Below are 21,395 nucleotides of genomic sequence, written 5' to 3' on the forward strand. Positions count from 1 at the left end.
AGTAGGAAAAGCAATTTGATGAATGATGGAATCACTACTGTCAAATTCCACACTTGAGTTTTAAGAGGAATTAGATCTGGTGTATTAAAGAATTCAAGTCATTTAGGGGCAACTGCTCCTGTATGGTCAGTGTCACACAGCTGCCTTCAGCCTCCTGAGACTATTTCCCAGCTGTAATATTGAAGTGGAGACCCTCCCTTGTGTTTGTGAATCCATATGATTCTAACCAGGGTTTCTACCACTCCCTAAGTCCTGGTCCATCCAGGGAAAAAAGTAAAGAGAACACCAGGTGAGCATACATATTTACATAAGCTACAAGGTTGTACAAACAAACTCTTAACTGGTGAAAGGGCATTTTACACATGGCTCTTCTTTCTAACCATTTCTTTTGACAACTTTTTCTTTATTTTGTTGATTCAAGTGCAATGAACACAGTGTCACATTAGTTTCAGGTACACATTTTAATGATTCAACAATTCCATACATTACTCCATGCTCATTGAGATAAGTATGTTCTTAGTCCCTTTTACCAATTTTATCCATCCCTCCACCCACTCTCCCTGTGGTAACCACCAGTTTGTTCTTTATATTTCAGAATCTGTTTTTTGGGGGGCCCCTGGGTGGCTCAGCAGTTTGGCGCCTGCCTTCGGCCCAGGGCCTGATCCTGGAGACCTGGGATCAAGTCCCACATCGGGCTCCCTGCATGGAGCCCGCTTCTCCCTCTGCCTGTGTCTCTGCCTCCCTCTCTCTGTGTCTCTCATGAATAAATAAATAAAATCTTAAAAAAAAATCTGTTTTTTGGTGTCTTTTTTTCTTTGTTTTGTTTCTTAAATTTCACAAGTCAAATCATATGGTATTTGTCTTTCTCTGACTCGTTTCATTTAGCATTATACCCTTTGGTTCTATCCATGTTGTTGCAAATGGCAAGATTTCATTCTTTTTATGACTGAGTAATATTCCATTATATACATATTTGTTATTTCTTATCCTTTTAGGGTCTAGCCATTCTGACAGGTATAAGGTGATATCTCATTGTGGCTTTGGTTTGCATTTCCCTGATGATTAGTGATGTGGAGCACCTTTTCCTTTACCTGTTGGCCATCTGTATGTCATTTTTGGGAAAATGTCTATTCATGTCCTCTGCTCATTTTTAAATGGATTATTTGGTGTTGAATTGTAGAAGTTCTTTACATAGTTTGGGTGTTAACCCCTTATCAGATACATCAGGTACAAATGTTTCTCCCACTCACTAGATTGTCTTTTGTTTTGCTGCTGGCCTCCTTTGCTGTGCAAAAGCTTTTTATTTTGGTGTAGTGATTTCTTACCATCTTTAATGGGCTTTTTACACATCTGAAATCTTTTCCATATTGTTTAAAAGTCCTCTCATTCTCTTTATTGCTTTCCACCAGTGTTTTTCCCCTGTATAACACACCAAGGTTTTTCTTAATTCCTATAACCTTTTTTTATCACTAAGTGAATAGGTTCTAAAATAACATATATAGGTTTTAAAATAATGAATGTAAATTTTTCCTACTGTTTATAACTGGCCAATTAGCTAAGAATTTGATTATTTCCATCATGGAGTTAAAATGGAATCTCTTTTGAAATGCACTTTATGAATATATTTTTCTTTCACTTCCATGGGTTCCATCTTACATAATGATAAGTTGCAATGCTTTTTAGGTCACACATGCTTTTCTCCTTACAGAGATTAGTGACAAACGAACTCAACTATTGGCTAGAAATTGAATTTCCGTAAAGGAGGAAAAAAATGCTTATTATTTAGCCAGTCAACAAAAGTATGTTTTGTGTTCTCATCAGATGTTTTTTTAAATGTAGTGTTAACTTGAAAACAAATAAGTAATCTAAAGTAGGGGACAGAAAATGCTAAACATTAAAAGCCAGACCTCCTTCTTGAGAACATTGTTTAATGATAGTTACTAGTCTATTTTTGACTTCTTATAAAGCCTTGGAACACCAGGAAGATAAAGGAAACTGAGTTACTGCCAAAACTCCACTACAAATAATTGACTTGACTACATTTCAATAAAACTGAAGGTCATTGGCTATTTCTCTTTTTTTAGATTTATTTATTTGAGAGATAAAACAGAGAGTGCCTGAGTAGGGGAAGGGGTTAAGGGAGAGGGACAAGCTGACCCTGCTGAATGAGAAGCCCCATGTGGGGCCACTGGAGGGAGGGTGGTCACCCAAGGTAGGCCTACCTATGCCGCCTGACCAGAGCCAACATGGGCTCCCCATGTGACTTGATCCCAGGACCCTAAGATCATGACCTGAGCTAAAGTCAGGCACTTAACCAACTAAGCCACCCAGTTGCCCCTGTTTTTCTATTTTATTTGTTCCTAGTTTTCAAATACTGAATAGTTGGTATTGACTTTTAGCTTGTCATTTTCTCTATGCTAGAGCCAAGAACAATTCACAGGTATTATTTATTTAGCTAACTTCATCCGTAAAGCTGCCAAAGAGGATCCAGGATGGAACAGATATAGGGTTGCAAGTCCATAAAAAGAATAAAATTAAATGTCGTACAGAAATGACCTTATGTGTTTTCACAGCCTCTATATAAGTAGATAAAATTAGTCCTCATTTTGTAGATAAGGAAAATGAAGGAATAAGGAAACAAGTATATTCAACATTTATTAAGCATCTAAAACAGGAGAGGCACAGTGCTGAATTTTGGAATATACATGTAATTAAGTTGAAGTGTATACCCTCCAAGCAGTCATAATCTAGTGGACATGGCTGGCTGAAAAACACAATCATAAACAGAATACAATGAAAGAACAGAGGAGGGAATGACTTCTAGTGGCTGTAAGGTTTTGAAAGGATTCTGTGGAGCTGGAATCTGAGCAAAGATTTAATGGGTAGAGTGTTCTACAGACAAAGATGGTGGGATAGCAGACATAGGAGCAAAGGCATAGAAAGGTACAACTCGTCGATTTGTTAGTTATTGCATGAATCTGAGGGCAGGGCAGGGGTAGACAGGAGATGACATGTTTAGAAGGTCTGTAGATGTCCTTAATGCCAACTCTGGTAGCAATGTGGTGTAAAGTAGGGTGGCAGGGAGATAATTAGGAGACAATTGCAATGGTTCAGGAAAGAGGTAATAAGGCTTCAACTGAGAAGTAGGAGTGACAGCAGGTAGTGATGGCAGAAGTAAAATCTATATAATTTGGCAACTGAGTAGGCATGGACCATGAAGGAGGACGTCTTGGTGGCTCAGCAGTTGGGCATCTGCCTTCAGGTTAGGGTGTGATCCCGGAGAGCGGAGATCGAGTCCCACATTGGGCTCCCTGCATGGAGCCTGCTTCTGCCTCTGCCTGTGTCTCTGCCTCTCTCTCTCTCTGTCTCTCATGAATAAATAAAATCTTAAAAAAAAAAAAAAAAGAACCAGTGAACATATTACATTTGAGCTACCTTTGGCCAGAGAAGGGAATTTCTATTGGGAAGGGAGAAAGTGGGACTAGAGATCAGGACAGATATGGATTTAGACATCAACCACAGGCACATAGTGGCTGAATCCGTATGAGTGGAAGAAATCACCAAAGAATAGTGTACAAAGAGAAGAAAAAAGACAACAAGAAAAGCCTTAAAATGCAGGGAACACCAGCGTTTTAAGAAAGTGTAGAGAGGGGGAGTGAAGGAAGAGTCATTGGTGTCACATGAACGGTCTTGTCTGAGACAAAGCAGATGATGCAAGGTGATAAAAATCAAGGAAGAAGAGTTTCCAGAAATAGAGCTGAATGATGCTGAAGGGATCAGTAGGCGACTTCCTGTGGTCACAGAGATCACATCCGCACCCAGAGATCACCTACCTACTGAACTATCTCACACACACACACACACACACACACACACACACACAATGTTGTTTTTTTTTTTTTTTCAAGAGGAAACCTTACTCTTCATTTTACCAATAATTAATGTGGGACTCAGTAATCAAAATCAATTGCAAGTTCCAATTTCCTTTATTAAGTTTTCTTTGCAACTCCTTCTACTCTTCTTACGTTGAACTTTTAAGAGAAGTCTTACTAATTAAGTACGTGTCCTTTTTTTAAAAAAAATTTATTTACTTATTCATGAGATACACAGAAAGAGAGAGAGGCAGAGACATAGGCAGAGGGAGAAGCAGGCTCCATGCAGGGAGCCCGACGTGGGACTCGATCCCGGGTCTCCAGGGTCACGCCCTGGGCCGAGGCAGGCGCTAAACCGCTGAGCCACGCAGGGACCCCCGTACGTGTCCTCTTTAATCCTTGTGGATGCGGCTACATGCAGGGATTCCTGAGTCAGAGAGGATGGCTGGACATCTAACCCAGCAGGGTGACGAGGACTTGCTACCTAACCTCTTCAGCCTCGGTTTCCTCATTTGCAAAACGGGAACGGCGGTCCTTAACTTCTTAAGAGTCGAGAAGCGTGCATGAGATGAACGCAAGTAAAACTCTCAGCACATTGCGTCAAAGGTCAAAGGCATTTTTGCCGTTACCGTTTTTTTTGCAATTTCCCCGAGGGTAGAAAACTATCCCAACGCTAGTCCCTAAGGCGTGTGGCACGGAGCTGGGGACGTGCGAGCCCTCGGAGAAGCGTCGGGGCGGGAAGAGGGACGCACAGCTGTTGACAGGCTCCCCGGGACGCTGCAGCTGACAGCCCGGGAGGAAGGACCGGCTGCAAGGCGCCGCCGCGGGAAGCGGGATCCCAGGCACCGCCCCGGCCCCTCGGAGGACCACACGTCCCAGGGTGCAGCGCGCCCCCCCCCGGGTGGAAATTCAGCCCGGCGGGGTCGGCTTGCCCGCCCGCCCGCCGGGGCGGAGGGGGGGCGGGTAGCAGCGCACGCTGGGACTTGTAGTCTTCGGGTCGCAAGCTCGCGGGTCGGAGGAGGGCCGAAGCCGGAGGCCCCGCCCCAGTCCCGCCTTTTGTCCACGTCTCCCTTCTCCCCGCCAATGCCCTCTCCTTCCCCCGGAGCCTGCTCCTCTCCCGTCACGTCCCCATTGGTCTGGAGCCTCCGGGCCTCGGGCCCTACCCGGAAGTAGCGTTGGGGGAGGCGGTTTCCTAGACTACGACACCGGAAAGCTGGGGGAGGTGCTCCGGGCCGCCGAGGGCGGAGGGCGGTGGCAGCGCTGGCGCTGGGGACCGAGGGCTCGGTGGTTTCGGGAAGCAGATCGGCGACGGCTGCCGCTCGCGTAGCTCCGCATCCCGCCCTCGGCACGGCTCGCAGCCCCCTTGCCACCGGCGTCCGGCGATGTGTCCCCCCGGCCGGGCGTAGCCGCTGCGCGTGCGCGCAACCGCGGGGCCATGAGCGAAGCCGGCGGCGGCCGGGGCTGTGGGTCCTCGGTCCCCCAGCGAGCGCCATGGAGCCTGGTGGCGGCGGCGGCCGCGCTCTGCCTGGTGGCGGCCACGTCCGTGTGGACGGCGGGGGCCGCGCCCATGAGTAGGGAGGAGAGACAGAAGCTTGGGTAAGGGTGCCGGGCGGCCGGGCGGCCGGGGGCGGGTGTCCTCAGGAGGCGGACGGCGGGCGAGGTGCCTGTCAGCGCGACCCGGGCGCGCGGCGGCTCCCGTGCCCCGGCGATTGGACCCTGGCGGGGGGGGGGGGGCGGGGGGCCGGGGCCGGGGCCGCGGGGATGTCCCTGGGCCGCCGGCGACGTGTGCCTGCTGCCGGGGGCCGTCCGCCGCGGGTCCGCGCAGCTGCCGCGTCAGTGGCCCGCCAGGGGGGCTCCGGCCCGTGCGGCTCCGTGCCGGGGTCCCGCGCCCGCCTTCAGCCGGAGACTCGGCCCGGGTTCTCGCACAGGCGAGCTCCCCGCCGGGCAGGCGTCGCCGAGATCTCGCCGCAGTTGAGGAAATGCGCTTTACACCTGTTACGGGAAAAGGGGGCGTTCGTTGGAATTGGAACTTTACACATTTGCCGGGTCTCTGCGGTGCTTTCTCTGCACCGCAGGTTCTGCCAGAGCGGTAGTTAAAGGTATTATTCAGACGCCTCAGCGGAGCGCACCTGCTTACTCCAAGCAGGTTTCTCGCTTTCGGAAGTGGTCATGAAATTACCAGTTATATATGTTTACAGCGCTGAAGCGGGAGTTCCGTATCCCTGATACACGCTGGGGTCCCACAAACCAGAAAATAAGCCCAAGACGTAGTAAGAAAATGAGCAAAGAGCGTGAAGAGTTAATTCGCACAAGAGGAAATGCAAATGGTCAATAAACATGAAAAGTTACCCAACCTCTTAAGTGTAAGGGATGTAGATTAAAACAATGAGATCGCTGTTTTTTTTTTTTTTTTTTTTGCCATCAGATGAGTAAATACAGGGGTGCCTGGCTAGTTCAGTAGAGCCTGTGGCTCTTGGTCTCCAGGTTGTAATTTTGAGCCGCATGTTGGGTGTAGAAATAACTTAGAAAAATTAAATCTTAAAAAAAAAAAAAAAGATTAGTAAGTACAAAACAGAGTACTGACTAGTTGAACTGTGAGAAGAGACTTGGTGGGAGTGTAAATTGCTGCCACTTACAGTATCCCCTAAAATTTAAATTGTATGTACTCTTTGATTCATTAACCCCGTCTCAGGGAACCAATCCTACAGAAATAAAAGCGCTATTGATGTAGAGATAGATGTACAAAGATGTACGTTTTGAAAGAATGGAACTGTTCTTTGGAGCATCTGTATTATGGAATAACATTCAAACATTAGGGAGGATGTAGATAACTGGAAGGACATCCAGGATATATTTCTAAGACAAAAAAAAAAAAATTCGAGTTGTAGAATAGTATGTATAGTGCCATCCCATGTTCTTCTAAAAGCAGAAAAGAAATTGTCTAAGCTTAGAAAAACATGGAAAGATGATTACCCCCTGGGGTTAAGATGGAAGTGAGATGGGACCATCAGGTTTTGTTTTATGTACTTACTTATTGTTTAAATCACTGCAAGAGTATTGTGTTTTTCAAATAAGGTAACAATAAAAGATGCCTGATGGAAAAAAATCAGCTACCAAAGCAAAATTATCAGTAAACTCTTAAGTATCTTACAGTTTTCTTTCTTTATGAATTTAATGTGTCCTTGATAACTGTTTTAATGACTGCCCTGCTCTGTGCCAGACACTTTACATATGTTACCTCTGTAATCCTCCCTGTTAATGAGATGGAAGTGATCCCCATTGTGCAGGTGGAGAAATTGAGACTCAAGGTCAACTTGTTCAAACTCAGAGCTAGTAAATGGTGGTACCAGTATTCAAAACCTAGGTCTGTATGGACTGCCGAGCAGAAGTTCTCTCCACTGTGTTGCACTTCTTAAAACTCGAAAGAGAAGCTTCAAGTCTGTAAAGGAAAGAAAGTATGGTGACTACCACTCCCCTTTCTTTTTTTTTTAATTAGACATTTTTATTTGAAGAAAAGTCATTCGTCATTTTTGACCAAAATTAATTTTTAACTGGAAAAGTTCAACCAAAGTGTCTTGAAATTTCAGCTCAAATTTTGAGAGGAAGAGTCTGGAACTATAAACCACAAACACACAATTGTTTTACTGCTTTCCCCTTTGGAAATTTTCAGGAAACTGAACTTTGATTCATTAGGTTTACCTGTACATTTTTTTAAAAAGCCCAAATAATGATTTATGATAAAATGCCTAAAATACCTCATCCCCTTTTCCTATTCCCTCCCCGCCCCCCATACCAAACAGATGATAAAGACTGGAATTATCACAAGTTGTAAGCAGTTACTCAATTGCTTGCAGTTTGTAGTTTATGGAATTTTTTACTTGTTCATATGTAGACTTAGCCTTCCTGGAATACATTGTGTTTTGCTTTTGTGGCTTAAATGTTACAGCAGTTGTTAATGTTATCTTTTCATTAAAAAAAAGAAGTATAAAAAAAAAAAAGGAAGTATAAAGCAATCCAATTTCTGTAGCACATTGACAGGCAATGTGGTTTTAGAAAAAGCTGACTTACAAAAATTATTTTTAATCAAAAAGGCAATTTTTGAACTATGGATCTGAGTTCCAATACATTTTTTTAAAATATTTTATTTATTTATTTATTTATGACAGACACAGAGAGACAGAGAGAGAGAGAGAGAGAGAGAGAGGCAGAGACACAGGCAGAGGGAGAAGCAGGCTCCATGCAGGGAGCCCGATGTGGGACTCAATTCCAGGTCTCCAGGATCATAACCCGGGCTGAAGGCGGCGCCAAACCTCTGGGCCATTGGGGCTGCCCCCAATACATTTTTATTCACTTGTTGAATAGCTATAAAACCATCATAAAGACATTTTTTTTTTCTGTTTAATAGAGTAAGGTGCCATTCTGTATTTAAATACTACTTTGTGAGGACTTACATGTTTAAGTAGGAGAGAGAGTACTCAACTGGATATTAACTATCTCCACTTTGAAGTATGTGTTGTGAAATTTGATGATCATGTGATACAAAAATGTAAGGATTGGAAAGTCATGTGTCCTCATATGCAATTGTGATTTATTCTTAATCCTGAAAATTGAATGCTTACAAAATTTGGGTTAACAAGTTAAAGCTTTTGTTGTCTGTAACGCACATATCTAGGCACTGCCATTACCAGCTAAAGGAATTTCTATTTCTTGGCAATAATCTTGTATTGATTACATATCCGTGAAAGGAAAAGAATAATTTCCATATTTCATTTGTTGATAATGGTTTAAAAGAAAATTTAAACATTGTTTTTGATTGTTCATTAGCTAATTTGAGAGATCTTTATCATCTGCAATATAATACATATGTAGAAAAATTCTTTAAGATACTCCATAGTTTTCTGAGATAACCTGTCCATTTTCTATCATATATGCACACACATAAGAATTAAGGTTTTTAGCATAACGATAAATCTCTTTTTTTAAAGATTGAGTTTTAAAATGATTATTCATAAAAATAAAATAAAATGATTATTCATAAAAAGTTTGTCAAGATTTCATTTCTTCAGTTTATAAGTTTGAATGTACTTGATTTTGCTGGTCTTTATAGCCAGGGTCTGGAAATTAGTTCTTTTTCCGTTTGGTAGCTTTATTATTACCGGTATTTCATCATCTATGATTACAGTTTTTAAAATGACAATTGCAGTATGACAGGAAGTAAAATAAAATTATACCAACCATTTTCTCTAACACTTTCTTCAATTCTTGCTATTAGTGACCAGAACTTTGGGAACAATAGTAAGTGTTAATAGAAGACTATTGAACTATTTTTCCCTTGCTAATTATTCAGATATTTGGTTTTGTCTAACCATAACATTAACTTTGTAGTTTTTTGTGTAGTCCTCAAACCCCCAAACTTGAGAGTGTTTAACTGAAAGACCAATTTGTTGGTCCAGAAAGTACAGATTTTGACTTGGAAAGTCTGGTGTGGGGATCAGAAATCTCCATTTTAAACAGTCATCTTGGGTATTTTAAGAAACAGAGATAGGCAAAACACACAAATCTCTTTTTGAGGTTATTTTCCTCATTTTAGAGATGAGTATTATTTATTTGACTTTTGATGTTTTTTTAAAGGAGAAAAGAGTACATCATAACATCATAAAATTTTATCTTTTGAAAGTGTGAGCAAATATATATCAATAGATATGTATTAAACTAGGCATTAGTGATTTTATTTAAAATAAAAGGTAGAAGCTTTCCTTACATACCCACCCTTCTATAGAATATATATATATATATATATATATATATAGTGTAAGCAATAAACAATAACAGTAATTATTACTTCTTTTGGGAGTCTCCAGGTATAGTCTTCCTTTTAAGACAGATATGTTAAATAATTTTGTTAAAAGGTAATTATTTTTCAGCATACGATTTCCTTCTCTCTGCATGGTGTGCATCATTTGTCAGTTTTCTTGGGCAGCATAAGGTGAATTTTACATAAATTGCTAGGAAGAGTAAAAATTTGGCCCAGCTCTATATGATTCATGAAAGCTTGTCTACTAACACTTGTGTATTTCTTGACTCTGTTTATGTCTTTTTCTAACTAATTTTTTCTTTTTTTTAAATTGCTATAAGTTTATGAAGGAGCATTAACTTTTTTAGAAAAACAATAAATAGAATGTACTTAACTTTTTTCCATTTCTGCTCTTTTAAAATTAGGAATCAAGTACTGGAAATGTTTGATCATGCTTATGGTAACTATATGGTAAGTAGAAGACTTATCTTCACATACCCTTTATGTGAGTGGATTATTACATAAGCACAGTCAGCTGCAGATTCTGAAACCTGAATTAATAGCACTTTTTTTTTAAAGGAAGTTTTTGAGAAAACAGTACAAGTGTAAACAGAGAGTTCCTTGTAATTGATTCTTAGAGGAGTTTATTGGATAGCTGAGAAATTGAATTAGATTATGAAACTTTGTATTTAAGTAGTTTCCTTTGATGCTATCAGCAATGTGAGTGGCTTTTATGGCTAGATATAATGGATGTACATGAATAAGATGTTGTCTCCAGCCTTCGGGGAAATTATTCTCTTAATTAAAAAAACTGTTTACAATATTGTTTTATATATTCTATGAAGAAAACCGTTCCTTCAAAGAGACAAAATATGACCTAGTTTCTGTCCAAGTTATGTCCTCATAGTGGGCTTTGATTTGAATATATTCTGCTTTCTAGATACACAATCTGTATTGTTTTAAAATGTCTTGGTGTTCACTTGGAATGAAATAGCAGCTTCGGTTTTGCAACATGAAAAAAGTTATGGGGGGAAAAAACGTTAGGGAGATCTCTTGCTCATCAGCAAACATACTTAATGCTGCTGAACTTAAAAATGGTAAATTTCTATTACATGTTTTTTTACCAGTTAGAAATTTTGTCCCCCCATAGTACAGGGAGCCACTTGGGGGATGCTAAGGCTGGGAAGTTGTAGCTGCCTCCGATTTCTCTCTGCCTCATGCCCCTTAATAAAATGATCTTAGACTCCAGGAAAGAAATGTTTAGTTTCTGAAAAGATGAACTGGCAGGCAAATTTTAGAGTTCAAAGAAAATTTTCTGTTTAAATTTATGTACTTTTGAAAAGAGTAATCAAATTATTCTGAGAATTCTTATGAATTTTAAAATGTTTTTACATTTTTTACATTTTAAAATATGTCAGATTTTCTTTTATGATGAAAGCCTATAAAATATAGTTGGAAAATTGTGTCAGAGAACCTACTTTGATTCTGCTTTAAGTATATTTCAACTGGTTCTGTGAATCCATTTTTCATTATATATTACACAAATATCTTCATATATTAACATCATTATAAACATCTAAGTACATACACACTTTGTATTTTGTATTTTTTTAAAGATTTTTAGTATATGTGCTGCTGAAGGGAGCACTGTTTTTTTTTAAGATTTTTAAAAAATTTATTTATTTGACACAGAACAGAGCAAATGAGAGAGAACACCAGTCAGGAGGGAGGGGTAAAGGGAGAGGGAGAAGTAGACTCCCCTCTGAGCAGGGAGCCCAACGATGTGGGACTCCATCCCAGGATCCAGAGATCGTGACCTGAGCTGTAGGCAGACACTTAACCTGCTGAGCCACCCAGGTGTCCCACGTTTTTGTATTGTTTAAACATGTTTTATATTTAATAATTTTTGTTTTTTATATTTTGTATTTCTATGAATCTCTATTGAGTTCTTAAATGTTTTTAGAAAATAATGGTAATGAAGTTTGGGGTGTTTTGAAAACAGTTTTAAATTCATTTTTTTATTGAAAACAGTTTTAATTCATATTGAAGACAGTTTTAAATTCATTTCTAAGGACCTTGACCATTCCCTTACTAGTTCTTTGAAAATTATTTATCTCTATTTAGTTAATTCCATTTGGGCCAAGCATAATTGAGCAAATCTAGGCTAATAATTTTGAGGTGGCCAAGTAGATCTATTCTATACCCTCAAGCCTTAGTCATCTCGTAAATACACACTTTTGTTTCCAAAGTTGAATAAAAGGGTATATAACTGGATCAGTTCAGTATATTTCACTGTGAATACGATCCTCTCTTGTAAAGCACAGTATCTTTAATATCTTGTCTCTTTTTTGGTAAACAGTGGAGAGTTCTATCAATACACTTTTTCCTATTATGCACTTAGTAAATGGATTTATGACAGAGCAGGTGCTGAGAAAAATTCTCAGAGGACTTCCTAGTCCGGTTCCTATTTATTGGACCCTAATTGGGAAACTTTTTTCATACTTAACCTACCTATAAGACCGAAAGGAGAAGGATTTCAGCCTCAGAGACTGGGAACTCCTGGAATTAAAGCTCCCCTATATTTTCCCAATGGATTTACACCCATTTGCAATCCACTGGTAGACGTTCACCTGTTTTACAGTGCAAGTGACGCTTGCACTGTACTTGTGCTATGCTCAGTTTATGTGAAGATTATAACCCAAAATTTAGTCTAGAATTCTCACTTCCCTTTTTTAAGTTCTGAACTAACCTGAAACAGTTCTAAAATATTAAGAAGAGACCAGGTGCTCTGTATTTGTTACTTGAAGTTAGTTCAAAATTTTTTCCAGTTACTATACTCAGAAACTATATTAGATTGCCATACAGCAAAAGTGTTGTATAGGTTTTGGAATTAGATGGGTTTGGGTTTAAATTCTGTTTGAATTTGTTTATTTTAATAGCTTGGACCCTAAATAGATCATTTAACCCCTCTGAGCACTATCTTCTTAATTTGTTTATTTAATAGCTTACCTAAATAGGTCATTTAACCCTTCGAAGCATTATCTTCTTATGTAAAATGGGCATAATTGCAAAGGATTATTGTAGTCTATAAGATTGTTGAGAACAGGGATCATCTTATTTAATTTTTAATAAATTTGTCCTTTATATGTCTTGTGCCTGAAATCATGCTGTACACAAATGCTTATTAAATTTTTTTAAAGAGGGGCACCTGGGTGGCTTAGTTGGTTAAGTGTCTCTTGATTTCAGCTCAGGTCATGATCTCAGAGCTGTGAGATCAAGCCTTTCATGAAGCTCTGTGTTGAGCTTGGGGCCTGCTTAAGGTTCTCTCTCTCTTCTTCCTCTCCCCCTCCCCCTGCTTGTGTGCTCTCTGTTTCTGTTTCTCAAAATAAATAAAATTAAAAAAATATATATATATTTTTAAGACTCATAGAGACACAGAGAGAGAGAGAGAGGTGGAGACACAGGCAGAGGGAGAAGCAGGCTCCATGCAGGGAGCCTGATGTGGGACTCGATCCGGGGTCTCCAGGATCACGCTCTGGACTGAAGGTGGCGCTAAACCGCTGAGCCATCCGGGCTGCCCTAAAATATATTTTTTATAAGAACTGAGTTGAATTCTTGTGAAGATGTAATCAAATAGTGGGGTTATTTTGCATTTATTATATCTTTGCCTCTTAAATTCAAAGAAACTATTTAACAAACTTCATTAAGGATACAAGTTTATGGTGAATTTTGAGATCTGTAAATCAGCTGCTTTTGTTGTAGTTGGTTGCCTTTGGCTGCCTACTATGCTGAAATGTAAAATACCTTGCATATGGTGGGCTTTTAATAAATGTTGAAAACTTTTCATTTCTCACTAGTCCTTCTTAATATTACTCTCCATTCTAGTGTAGATTTAGAGCAATTCCTTTTTTATTTTTTTAAGATTTTATTTATTTATTCATGAGAGATACAAAGATAGAGGCAGAGACATAGGGAGAGGGAGAAGCAGGCTCCCCGCAGGGAGCCCGATGTGGGACTCGATATGGGGACTCGATCTCTGAACTCCAGGATCACACCCTGAGCCAAAAGCACAGCTCAACCGCTGAGCCATCCAGGCATCCCCATTTAGAGCGATTCCTTTTGACTTCCTTGGTTCCTTGGAAAACAATGGTATTTTCCAAAGATGACAATATAATATTAAAAGCAAGCAAGAAGTCTGGAAATCGAACAAAACACCCTGAGGCAGCTGTGCCACCTATCAGGCTGAGTTGTAAAGAGAAAGTCACCTAATCTCCCTGAGCCTGTTTCCTCATCTCTCTAAATTGATTTGCCAGCCTCACACTGGTGTTATAAGGATTAAACAAGTTAATATAATTCAAGTGTGTGGAACTAGTGTCCAGCAAATAGGAAGTACTGTATGAGTTTACTGTTACTATCACTACTACCATCATTATTCATTCTCTGCCTGAGATTGAAATTGCCCTCCTAAACTTCATCTAGGCTTTAGCTCAGAATTTGTTCCCCGGATTTATGTAGAACTTCTTCAAAACACATTCTTTTCTGTTCTAGGCATGTACCCTTTGAGGTTTTTTGTTTTTGTTTTTGTTTTTTTTGATTCTCCAAGTTCTGTAAATGGTGGGCGCTACAACACTGCCATCCTTTGTTCTATCCAGGAATTTTCTGATTTTATCAGTTATTGGCTTAAATATTAACATTATAACAACTATGTTTGACAAATCTCTAGCCTTGATCAGACTGCAGTTTATCCACAGTAAATTGCACAGATGGCTTTCTTTTTCCCTCAAATAACGTGAAATTTGATGTTTGTTTTGGCAGTTCTTGTGTGGCCTTACTTAACCTCAGACCCGTAGCCACTTTAGCACTTCTGTTTGTATGTTTTTAGTGTTTGTGCTGAGGTTAGTTTGCAAATTAATTTAGATAACAAAATGACATGTATTTAGGCCACCAAATGCAGAACCATTTAGGTTAGGATCTGCGCTCTCTAACCTGATATTTGTCTCCCAGTGTTTTTCCTGTTACTGTAAGCAACTCAAACTATTATAAGCAAAAGCTGTTCTTTGGTAGAGCCCTAAACATCACAAATAAACTTTAAAGAAGTTGGTAAGCACAGTTTCTTTACCTAGTAGAGGTATACCTAATAACCACTTTTAAGCTTGATTTTGTGAGAGCACAGCTCAGGGAGATAGCAGATTAGTCTCTACCATTCAAACCAAGGGAACTTTTAAAATCCAAATTCCTTATAGATTTCTAGATTTATGTAAGTTTTCTTAGAATTAATTTTTCCCCATAACATTACTTTCTTTGAACATTTATTGTGGTAAAAATATATATAATAAATTTTACCATTTTTAAGTGAACATTTCTGTGGCATTAAGTATATTCACCATGTTGTGTAACCATCACCATCCATCTCCAGAACCTTTTTGTATTCCCCATTTGAAACTCTGTACCTAATGTTTTCTTTTTGATTGTTCATCAGAAACAGTAATTCTGTAAAATAAAGTACTTAACAAGTGGTATTAATGACTGGGAGGAGGGAAGTTGTAATGTATATGTGTCTTTTCTTGTGTGGATGAGTGTGGGACTACCTTTCATTAACCAGTGTTCCTTGGCCTGTACTTTCAGAGCATCCTAAAACTCTGCCAAAATGACATAAATTCTGTATAGTGTCCTCTTGTAATATTTTATCATACTTTGATACATTATATAGGATTTTAACTCAGAATGAAATTTTTCTGTTTAATCAGGTATAGCTTATAGGCAAAAATTTTTTTAAAAATATTTTATTTATTTATTCATAAAAGATACAGAGAGAGACAGGCTCCATACAGGGAGCCTGATATGGGACTTGATCCTGGGACTCCAGGATCATGCTCTGGGGCTGAAGGCAGCCGCTCAACCATTGAGCCACCCAGGCGTCCCTAGGCAAAAATGTTTTTAATTCTAAGTGCGTGATTCTGAGTTTTGACAGTTGTTTAATTTGTTTAACTACTGCCATAGTCCTGACATACATTTCCATCAAAATGCTTCCTCATGCTCCTTAACAATCAGCTCTTTTTCTGAAACTACCTGTGACCCCTGGCAACCAATCAAGTAGTGATCTGCTTTTAGCACTATAGTTTTCTTACTAGGATTTCATATTAAATGGCATTATACAATATGTAGTCTTCCGATTCAGATTCTTTTGTTTAACATGATGGTTTTGAGAAGTTAGCCATATTGTTGGATACATCGTAGTTCCTATTTATTTCTTAGTAGTATTCAGTTTATTTGGTAGAACACAATTATTTTATCCATTTACCAGTTGATAAGTATTTGGCTTGTTTTTGGTCTTTGGCTATTTAATAAAAAAGACTGCTGTGAAAATTTGCTGTGAATGCAAATTTTTATGTGGACGTATATTTTCATGTATTTCCCAAGTAGGAATGGGATTGTTGTTATATATGGGAAGGATAAATTTAATTAACTTCATAAGAAACTGCAAAACTTCCCTAAAGTGTATGTAACATTTTATATTCCCCACCAGCAATGTTTAAGAGTTACAATTACTCTATGTCTTCTCCAGTACTTGGTATTTTTGTTCTTTTATATTTTAGCCATTATAATGAATATGTAGTGGTATTTTCTTGTGACTTTAATTTGACTTTTCCCAATAACCAGTGATGTTGAAAATCTTTCTTTGTGCTTAGTGTATCTTTTTTTAGTGAAGCCTGCTCATATCTCTTGTCTATTTTAAAATCAGGTCATTTGTTCTGTTATTGCTGAGTCATAAGAATTTTATATTTTGGATATTAGTCCTTTATCACATAAATCACATATCACAGATATTTTCTCCCCATCTGTGCTTTGTTTGTATTTATTTATTTATTTATTTATTTATTTATTTATTTATTTATTTATGAGAGAGAGAGAGAGAGGCAGAGTCACAGGCAGAGGGAGAAGCAGGCTCCATGCAGAGAGTCCGATGTGGGACTCGATCCCGGGTCTCCAGGATCATGCCCTAAAGGCAGGCACCAAACCGCTGAGCCACCCAGGGATCCCCTGTGCTTTGCCTTTATGTCTTTTGAAGGACAAATGTTTTAAATTGTGACAGATCCAATTTATCCTTTCTTTTTTTTTTTTTTATGATTCCTATCTTTTATGTATGAAAAATATTTCCCTAGCCCAGGTCACAAATATTTTCTTCTAAGTGTTATATAATTTTAGCCTATTCGTTTAGATCTAGCACTCATTTTGAGTTAGTGTTTGTATACAGAATGAGGTAAAGGTTATTTGTTTATTCTATGTGGATATCCAGTTGTTGCAGTCTTATTTGTTGAGAAGAATATCCTTTTACCACTGAATTAAAATTAACCATCTATACATGGGTCTGTTTCTAGACTATATTTTTCCCCCACTGCTCTGAATATATCTATACATATAGTAATACATTGTCTTAAGTGTGGTATTAAGTTGTGAAATCAGGCAGTGTAAGTCTTCCAGCTTTGTTCTTTTTCAAAATTTTTTGGATATTCTAGGTTCCTTTGCATTTCTTTTTTAAAGATTTTATTTATTAGAGAGTGCATAGAGCAGGGGATAGGTGCGGAGGGAGAGGGAGAAGCGGACTCCCCACTGAGCAGGGAGCCTGATATGGGGCTCCATCCCAGGAGCCTGAGATCATGACCTGAGCCAGAGCCACCCAGGTGCCCCAGTTCTTTGCATTTCTGTGTAAATCTTAGAATCATGTTTTCAGTTTCCATAAAAATGCTTGTTGAGCTACTGATTTGGATCATGTTGAATCTAGGACTGAATTTGGGGAGATTGATTTAATAATATTGAATCTTCCAGTCCATGAATGTGGAATCTCTATTTATTTTGGTCTTATTTAATGTCAACAATTTTTTGTAGTTTTTAGTATACAGGTGTACATCTTTTGTTAAATTTATTTGTATATATTTCATATTTTAACGTTTTTGTAAGTTGTAGTTTTCCAGGTTTCAATTTGTCCAGTTGTCCATTGATGTTATACAGAAATACAATAACTTTTTATCTCTTGATCTTTATATCCTACAACCTTTCTAAACTCAATTGTTATTGTTAGTAGCTTTTTTATGGATTCTTTAGGATTTTCCACACTGTTAATCAAGTCATCAAGAAAGAGACTGTTCGTTCTTTCTTTGTAATCTATATGCCTTTTATTTCTTACTATCATTACAGTGGCTACAACTTCTAGTATTATGTTGAAAAGAAGTTGTGAGGTCCTACCCTTGTTACCTAATCTTAGGTAGAAAGTTGTTAGCCTTCACTGTTATGTATAATTTTATTTTTTTAAAGATTTTATATATTTACTCAGAGAGAGAGAGAGAGAGAGAGGCAGAGACACAGGCAGGAGGAGAAGCAGGCTCCACGCAGGGAGTCCGATGTGGGACTCGATCCCGGGTCTCCAGGATCACGCCCTGGGCCGAAGGCAGGTGCCCAAACACTGAGTCACCCGGGCGTCCCTGTTGTGTATAATTTTAGCTGTTGGTTTTTCATAGATGCCTTATACTGGGGTTGAGTACATTTCTTCTTATTTCTGGATTACTGAGAGTTTTCATCATTACAGAGGTATCAAATTTTGCCAAATGCTTTTTCAAAACTTTTTGTTTGTTTATTTATTCAAAGATTTTATTTATTTATTCATGAGAGATATATAGAGAGAGGCAGAGACAGAGGCAGAGGGAGAAGCAGACTCCACGTAGGGAGCCCGACGTGGGACTTGATCCCAGGTCTCCAGGACCACACCCTGCGCCAAAGGCAGCGCTAAACCACTGAGCCACCACCCCCAGGCTGCCCTCAAAATCTTTTAATATATTCTTCCTAAAAAATCCGTTAGTAGCAGGACTTTATTTCATGATAACATTATTTATCATGTATTTAGTTCATATAACAAGTTTATTATTATTATTATTATTTAAGATCTATTTATTCATGGGAAACACAGAGAGACAGAGGCAGAGCATAGGTAGAGGGAGAAGCAGGCTCCATGCAGGGAGCCTGATGTGGGACTCGATGCTGGGACTCCAGGATCACGCCCGGAGCCAAAGGCAGACCCTCAACCGTTGAGCCCCCCAGGTGTGTCTCATAAGTTTATTATTGATCAAAACCAAATTGAATAATTTATTGGAAACTTTTTTCTTATTTAATTTTGAGTATAAACTTTATGCTAGCATAGTGATTAAACCTTACAAGACAACTGCAATTTTATTACTTGTTTCTCCTCAATGCTGAGAAACATTTCATAAGGTATGCTATGTAAAATGACAATAAATATTCAGTGTAGCAAGTGGGTCTAATAGTTTAATAGTTTGGATAAATGAAATCCTAAACACCTGAAAAATGGTTTAATAAGTGAATATAGTGAACAAAAGGGAATAGGAAAATTTAGGATGGAAGAAAATTGATAAATTATATAGTTCAATCAGTAATTAGCACACATGATCAGTATGTGGTAGATGACTTATTAAATATCATTTAGTGGGGTTTTTTTTTGGAAGGAGTATCTTCTCTGCCTCTAGAAGGAAAGTATTTAATAAGAAGGATATGGAATACAAATGTATATAACTTGGGGCACCTGGGTGGCTCAGTGGTTGAGTGTCTGCCTTCAGCTCAGGTCATGATCCCGGGGTCCTGGGATCATGTCCTGCATTGGGCTTCCCGTGTAGAAGCCTGCTTCTCCCTCTGCCTGTGTCTCTGCCCCTCTGTGTCTCTCATGTATAAATAGATAAAATCTTAAAAAAAAATAATAAAAATTAAAATGTATATAACTTTGGAAATTAAATAGATTTGGTATTTTCAGTAACTCACCTTTATAAATGATACCTTCATTGTTTTTAGGAAAATAATGTCTCTTCCCTTCGCCTCATTTTTGGAATTGATTTTACTAAAAAATAATTTTTTTAAAGATTTATTTATTCATGAGAGGCACAGAGAGAGACAGAGACCTAGACAGAGAGGAGAAGCAGGCTTCCCAGGGGAGCCTGATGCAGGACTCCCTCCCAGGACGCCGGGATCATGCCCTGAGCTAAAGGCAGACATTGAACCACCGAGCCACCTAGGCATCCCAAAAAGTAAATTTTTGATGCTGCTTTGACTTGAGTATTTTAGAGCAGAGTTATATCACCTCGGTGCTCTCATAAATTTAAAATCTGTTGTGGAGTCTGTTCTGTTTTGTTTTATGCATTTGCTTGTACTTTTAGCTAGGCACATGTTCTACTTAATTAGTATAGGATTCTTTTTATCAGCTGAGTTTTACTTCTGAGTGATAATTATTAAATGTGTTTTGTGGTTCTGAGTCATAGCAATATGAATTACTTATCCCTTTTTCTGGCAGTACATTGTGAAGGGAAACTATTACTGTACCTCCAGCAGATAGGATATTTGAAGTGTAATGTGGCTGTTTATTTGCCAGGTAGGCATTGCTCCGGATTTATGCAAACCAACTGTAGTTCACTTTGTGGTTAACCGAAAGAAAAGGCTGTGGTTTTGTTTTTATCCTTAATCTTGAAATAGGGCATGAAGTGTTTTTACACCTGGTTCAAAGCTCCCTTATTTAATTATTCTGTTTGTAATTGTTACTAGTGTTTTTCTTATCTAAATCAGCCTAGGATTTGAGTTTCATGTTTAGTTTCAGACATAGGTGATTGTGCATTAATGTATGTTTTTGCAAGGTAGAAATTTAGTATAAAGCATTTAAGCCGTGGGGGTAGAGATAGTAAGGAACTCTTTATAATCAAATTAACATTTAAACGATCTCTTACAAAGTTTCAAAATACATCAGCAAGTTGAAAAAATATCACTTTTTTTTTAGTTCCGCATGTTGTTTAGATGTGTTAACTTTGAAACTTAAGCAATAAAAAATAGTATCCATTTTGGGAAATCACAGTTCTATTGGAATTAACATGGAAAAAGAAGTTAGGAACTTAACATGTTAAAAGACATGTAAAAATTATTAGGACTTTATGCTAAAAATTGTATGTAATATTAAAATCACAATATGTTCAATTCAGAATTTAGTAGCTGCATGTGGATTCTAATTATAGTGCAAACAGTTGTCTGGAATCCTTTCCTCAGGAAATGAATCATTATGGAGCACTGAACTTTTTTAAATATCTAAAGGGTTGCAGTCTTCAGTGCTTTTTGTATTTTTAAGCCTACTTTATTATTATTATTATTTTTGTCTTTCCTTTTCTGTTTGACCATGTGTTTAGTGTTCCTGTTCTCTATTCTATTTTTGTGCTGTTAATGTACTGTGGGTTTGAAGTATAGATAGTTGAGTTTAGTGAGAGGCAGTAGGATAGAGCTGGGCATGGAATTGGGAGAATTTCTCCTGATCTTCCAGAATTAATAGTCATAGAAGCATACAGATATAGGAGGTGCAAGTCATTCAAGGTACGAAGGATCAGACTAGTCTTAGAAACTTTGTCATAGTCATACTCAATGAAGGCAAGAAAGTTGTAGAACAGTATCCTCAAATTTCTGAAGAAAAGAAAATACATCTCAAACATTTTATAAACATTCATTTTATTTTTCAAGTGCAAGACAAGAGACATCCTAACCCAGGGATACCAGAGAATTAACAATAATGATGACACACTTTTAAAACCAACCAGCCGGGCAGCCCAGGTGGCTCAGCGGTTTAGCGCCGCCCTTGGCCTAGGGCGTGATCCTGGAGACCCAGGATTGAGTCCCACGTTGGGCTCCCTGCATGG

The 21,395-nt window shown here is 38.7% G+C and overlaps 1 protein-coding gene across 7 annotated transcripts in view; it reads left to right on the plus strand.

The window, feature by feature from the left end:
* Positions 1-5,125: 5,125 nt before the first annotated feature.
* EDEM3 (ER degradation enhancing alpha-mannosidase like protein 3) overlaps positions 5,126-21,395 on the plus strand; it is a 70,795-nt gene continuing 54,525 nt past the window's right edge. For all 7 annotated transcript variants that reach the window (XM_072830905.1, XM_072830904.1, XM_072830909.1 and 4 more), the window contains exons 1-2: positions 5,126-5,468; positions 10,092-10,137. In XM_072830905.1, the coding sequence (XP_072687006.1) occupies positions 5,308-5,468; positions 10,092-10,137 (207 nt within the window). In that variant the 5' untranslated portion in view covers positions 5,126-5,307. The remainder of the gene's footprint in view (positions 5,469-10,091; positions 10,138-21,395) is intronic.

Source organism: Canis lupus, chromosome 6 (assembly GCF_048164855.1).
Source record: "Canis lupus baileyi chromosome 6, mCanLup2.hap1, whole genome shotgun sequence".
NCBI classification, from domain to species: Eukaryota; Metazoa; Chordata; class Mammalia; order Carnivora; family Canidae; genus Canis; species Canis lupus.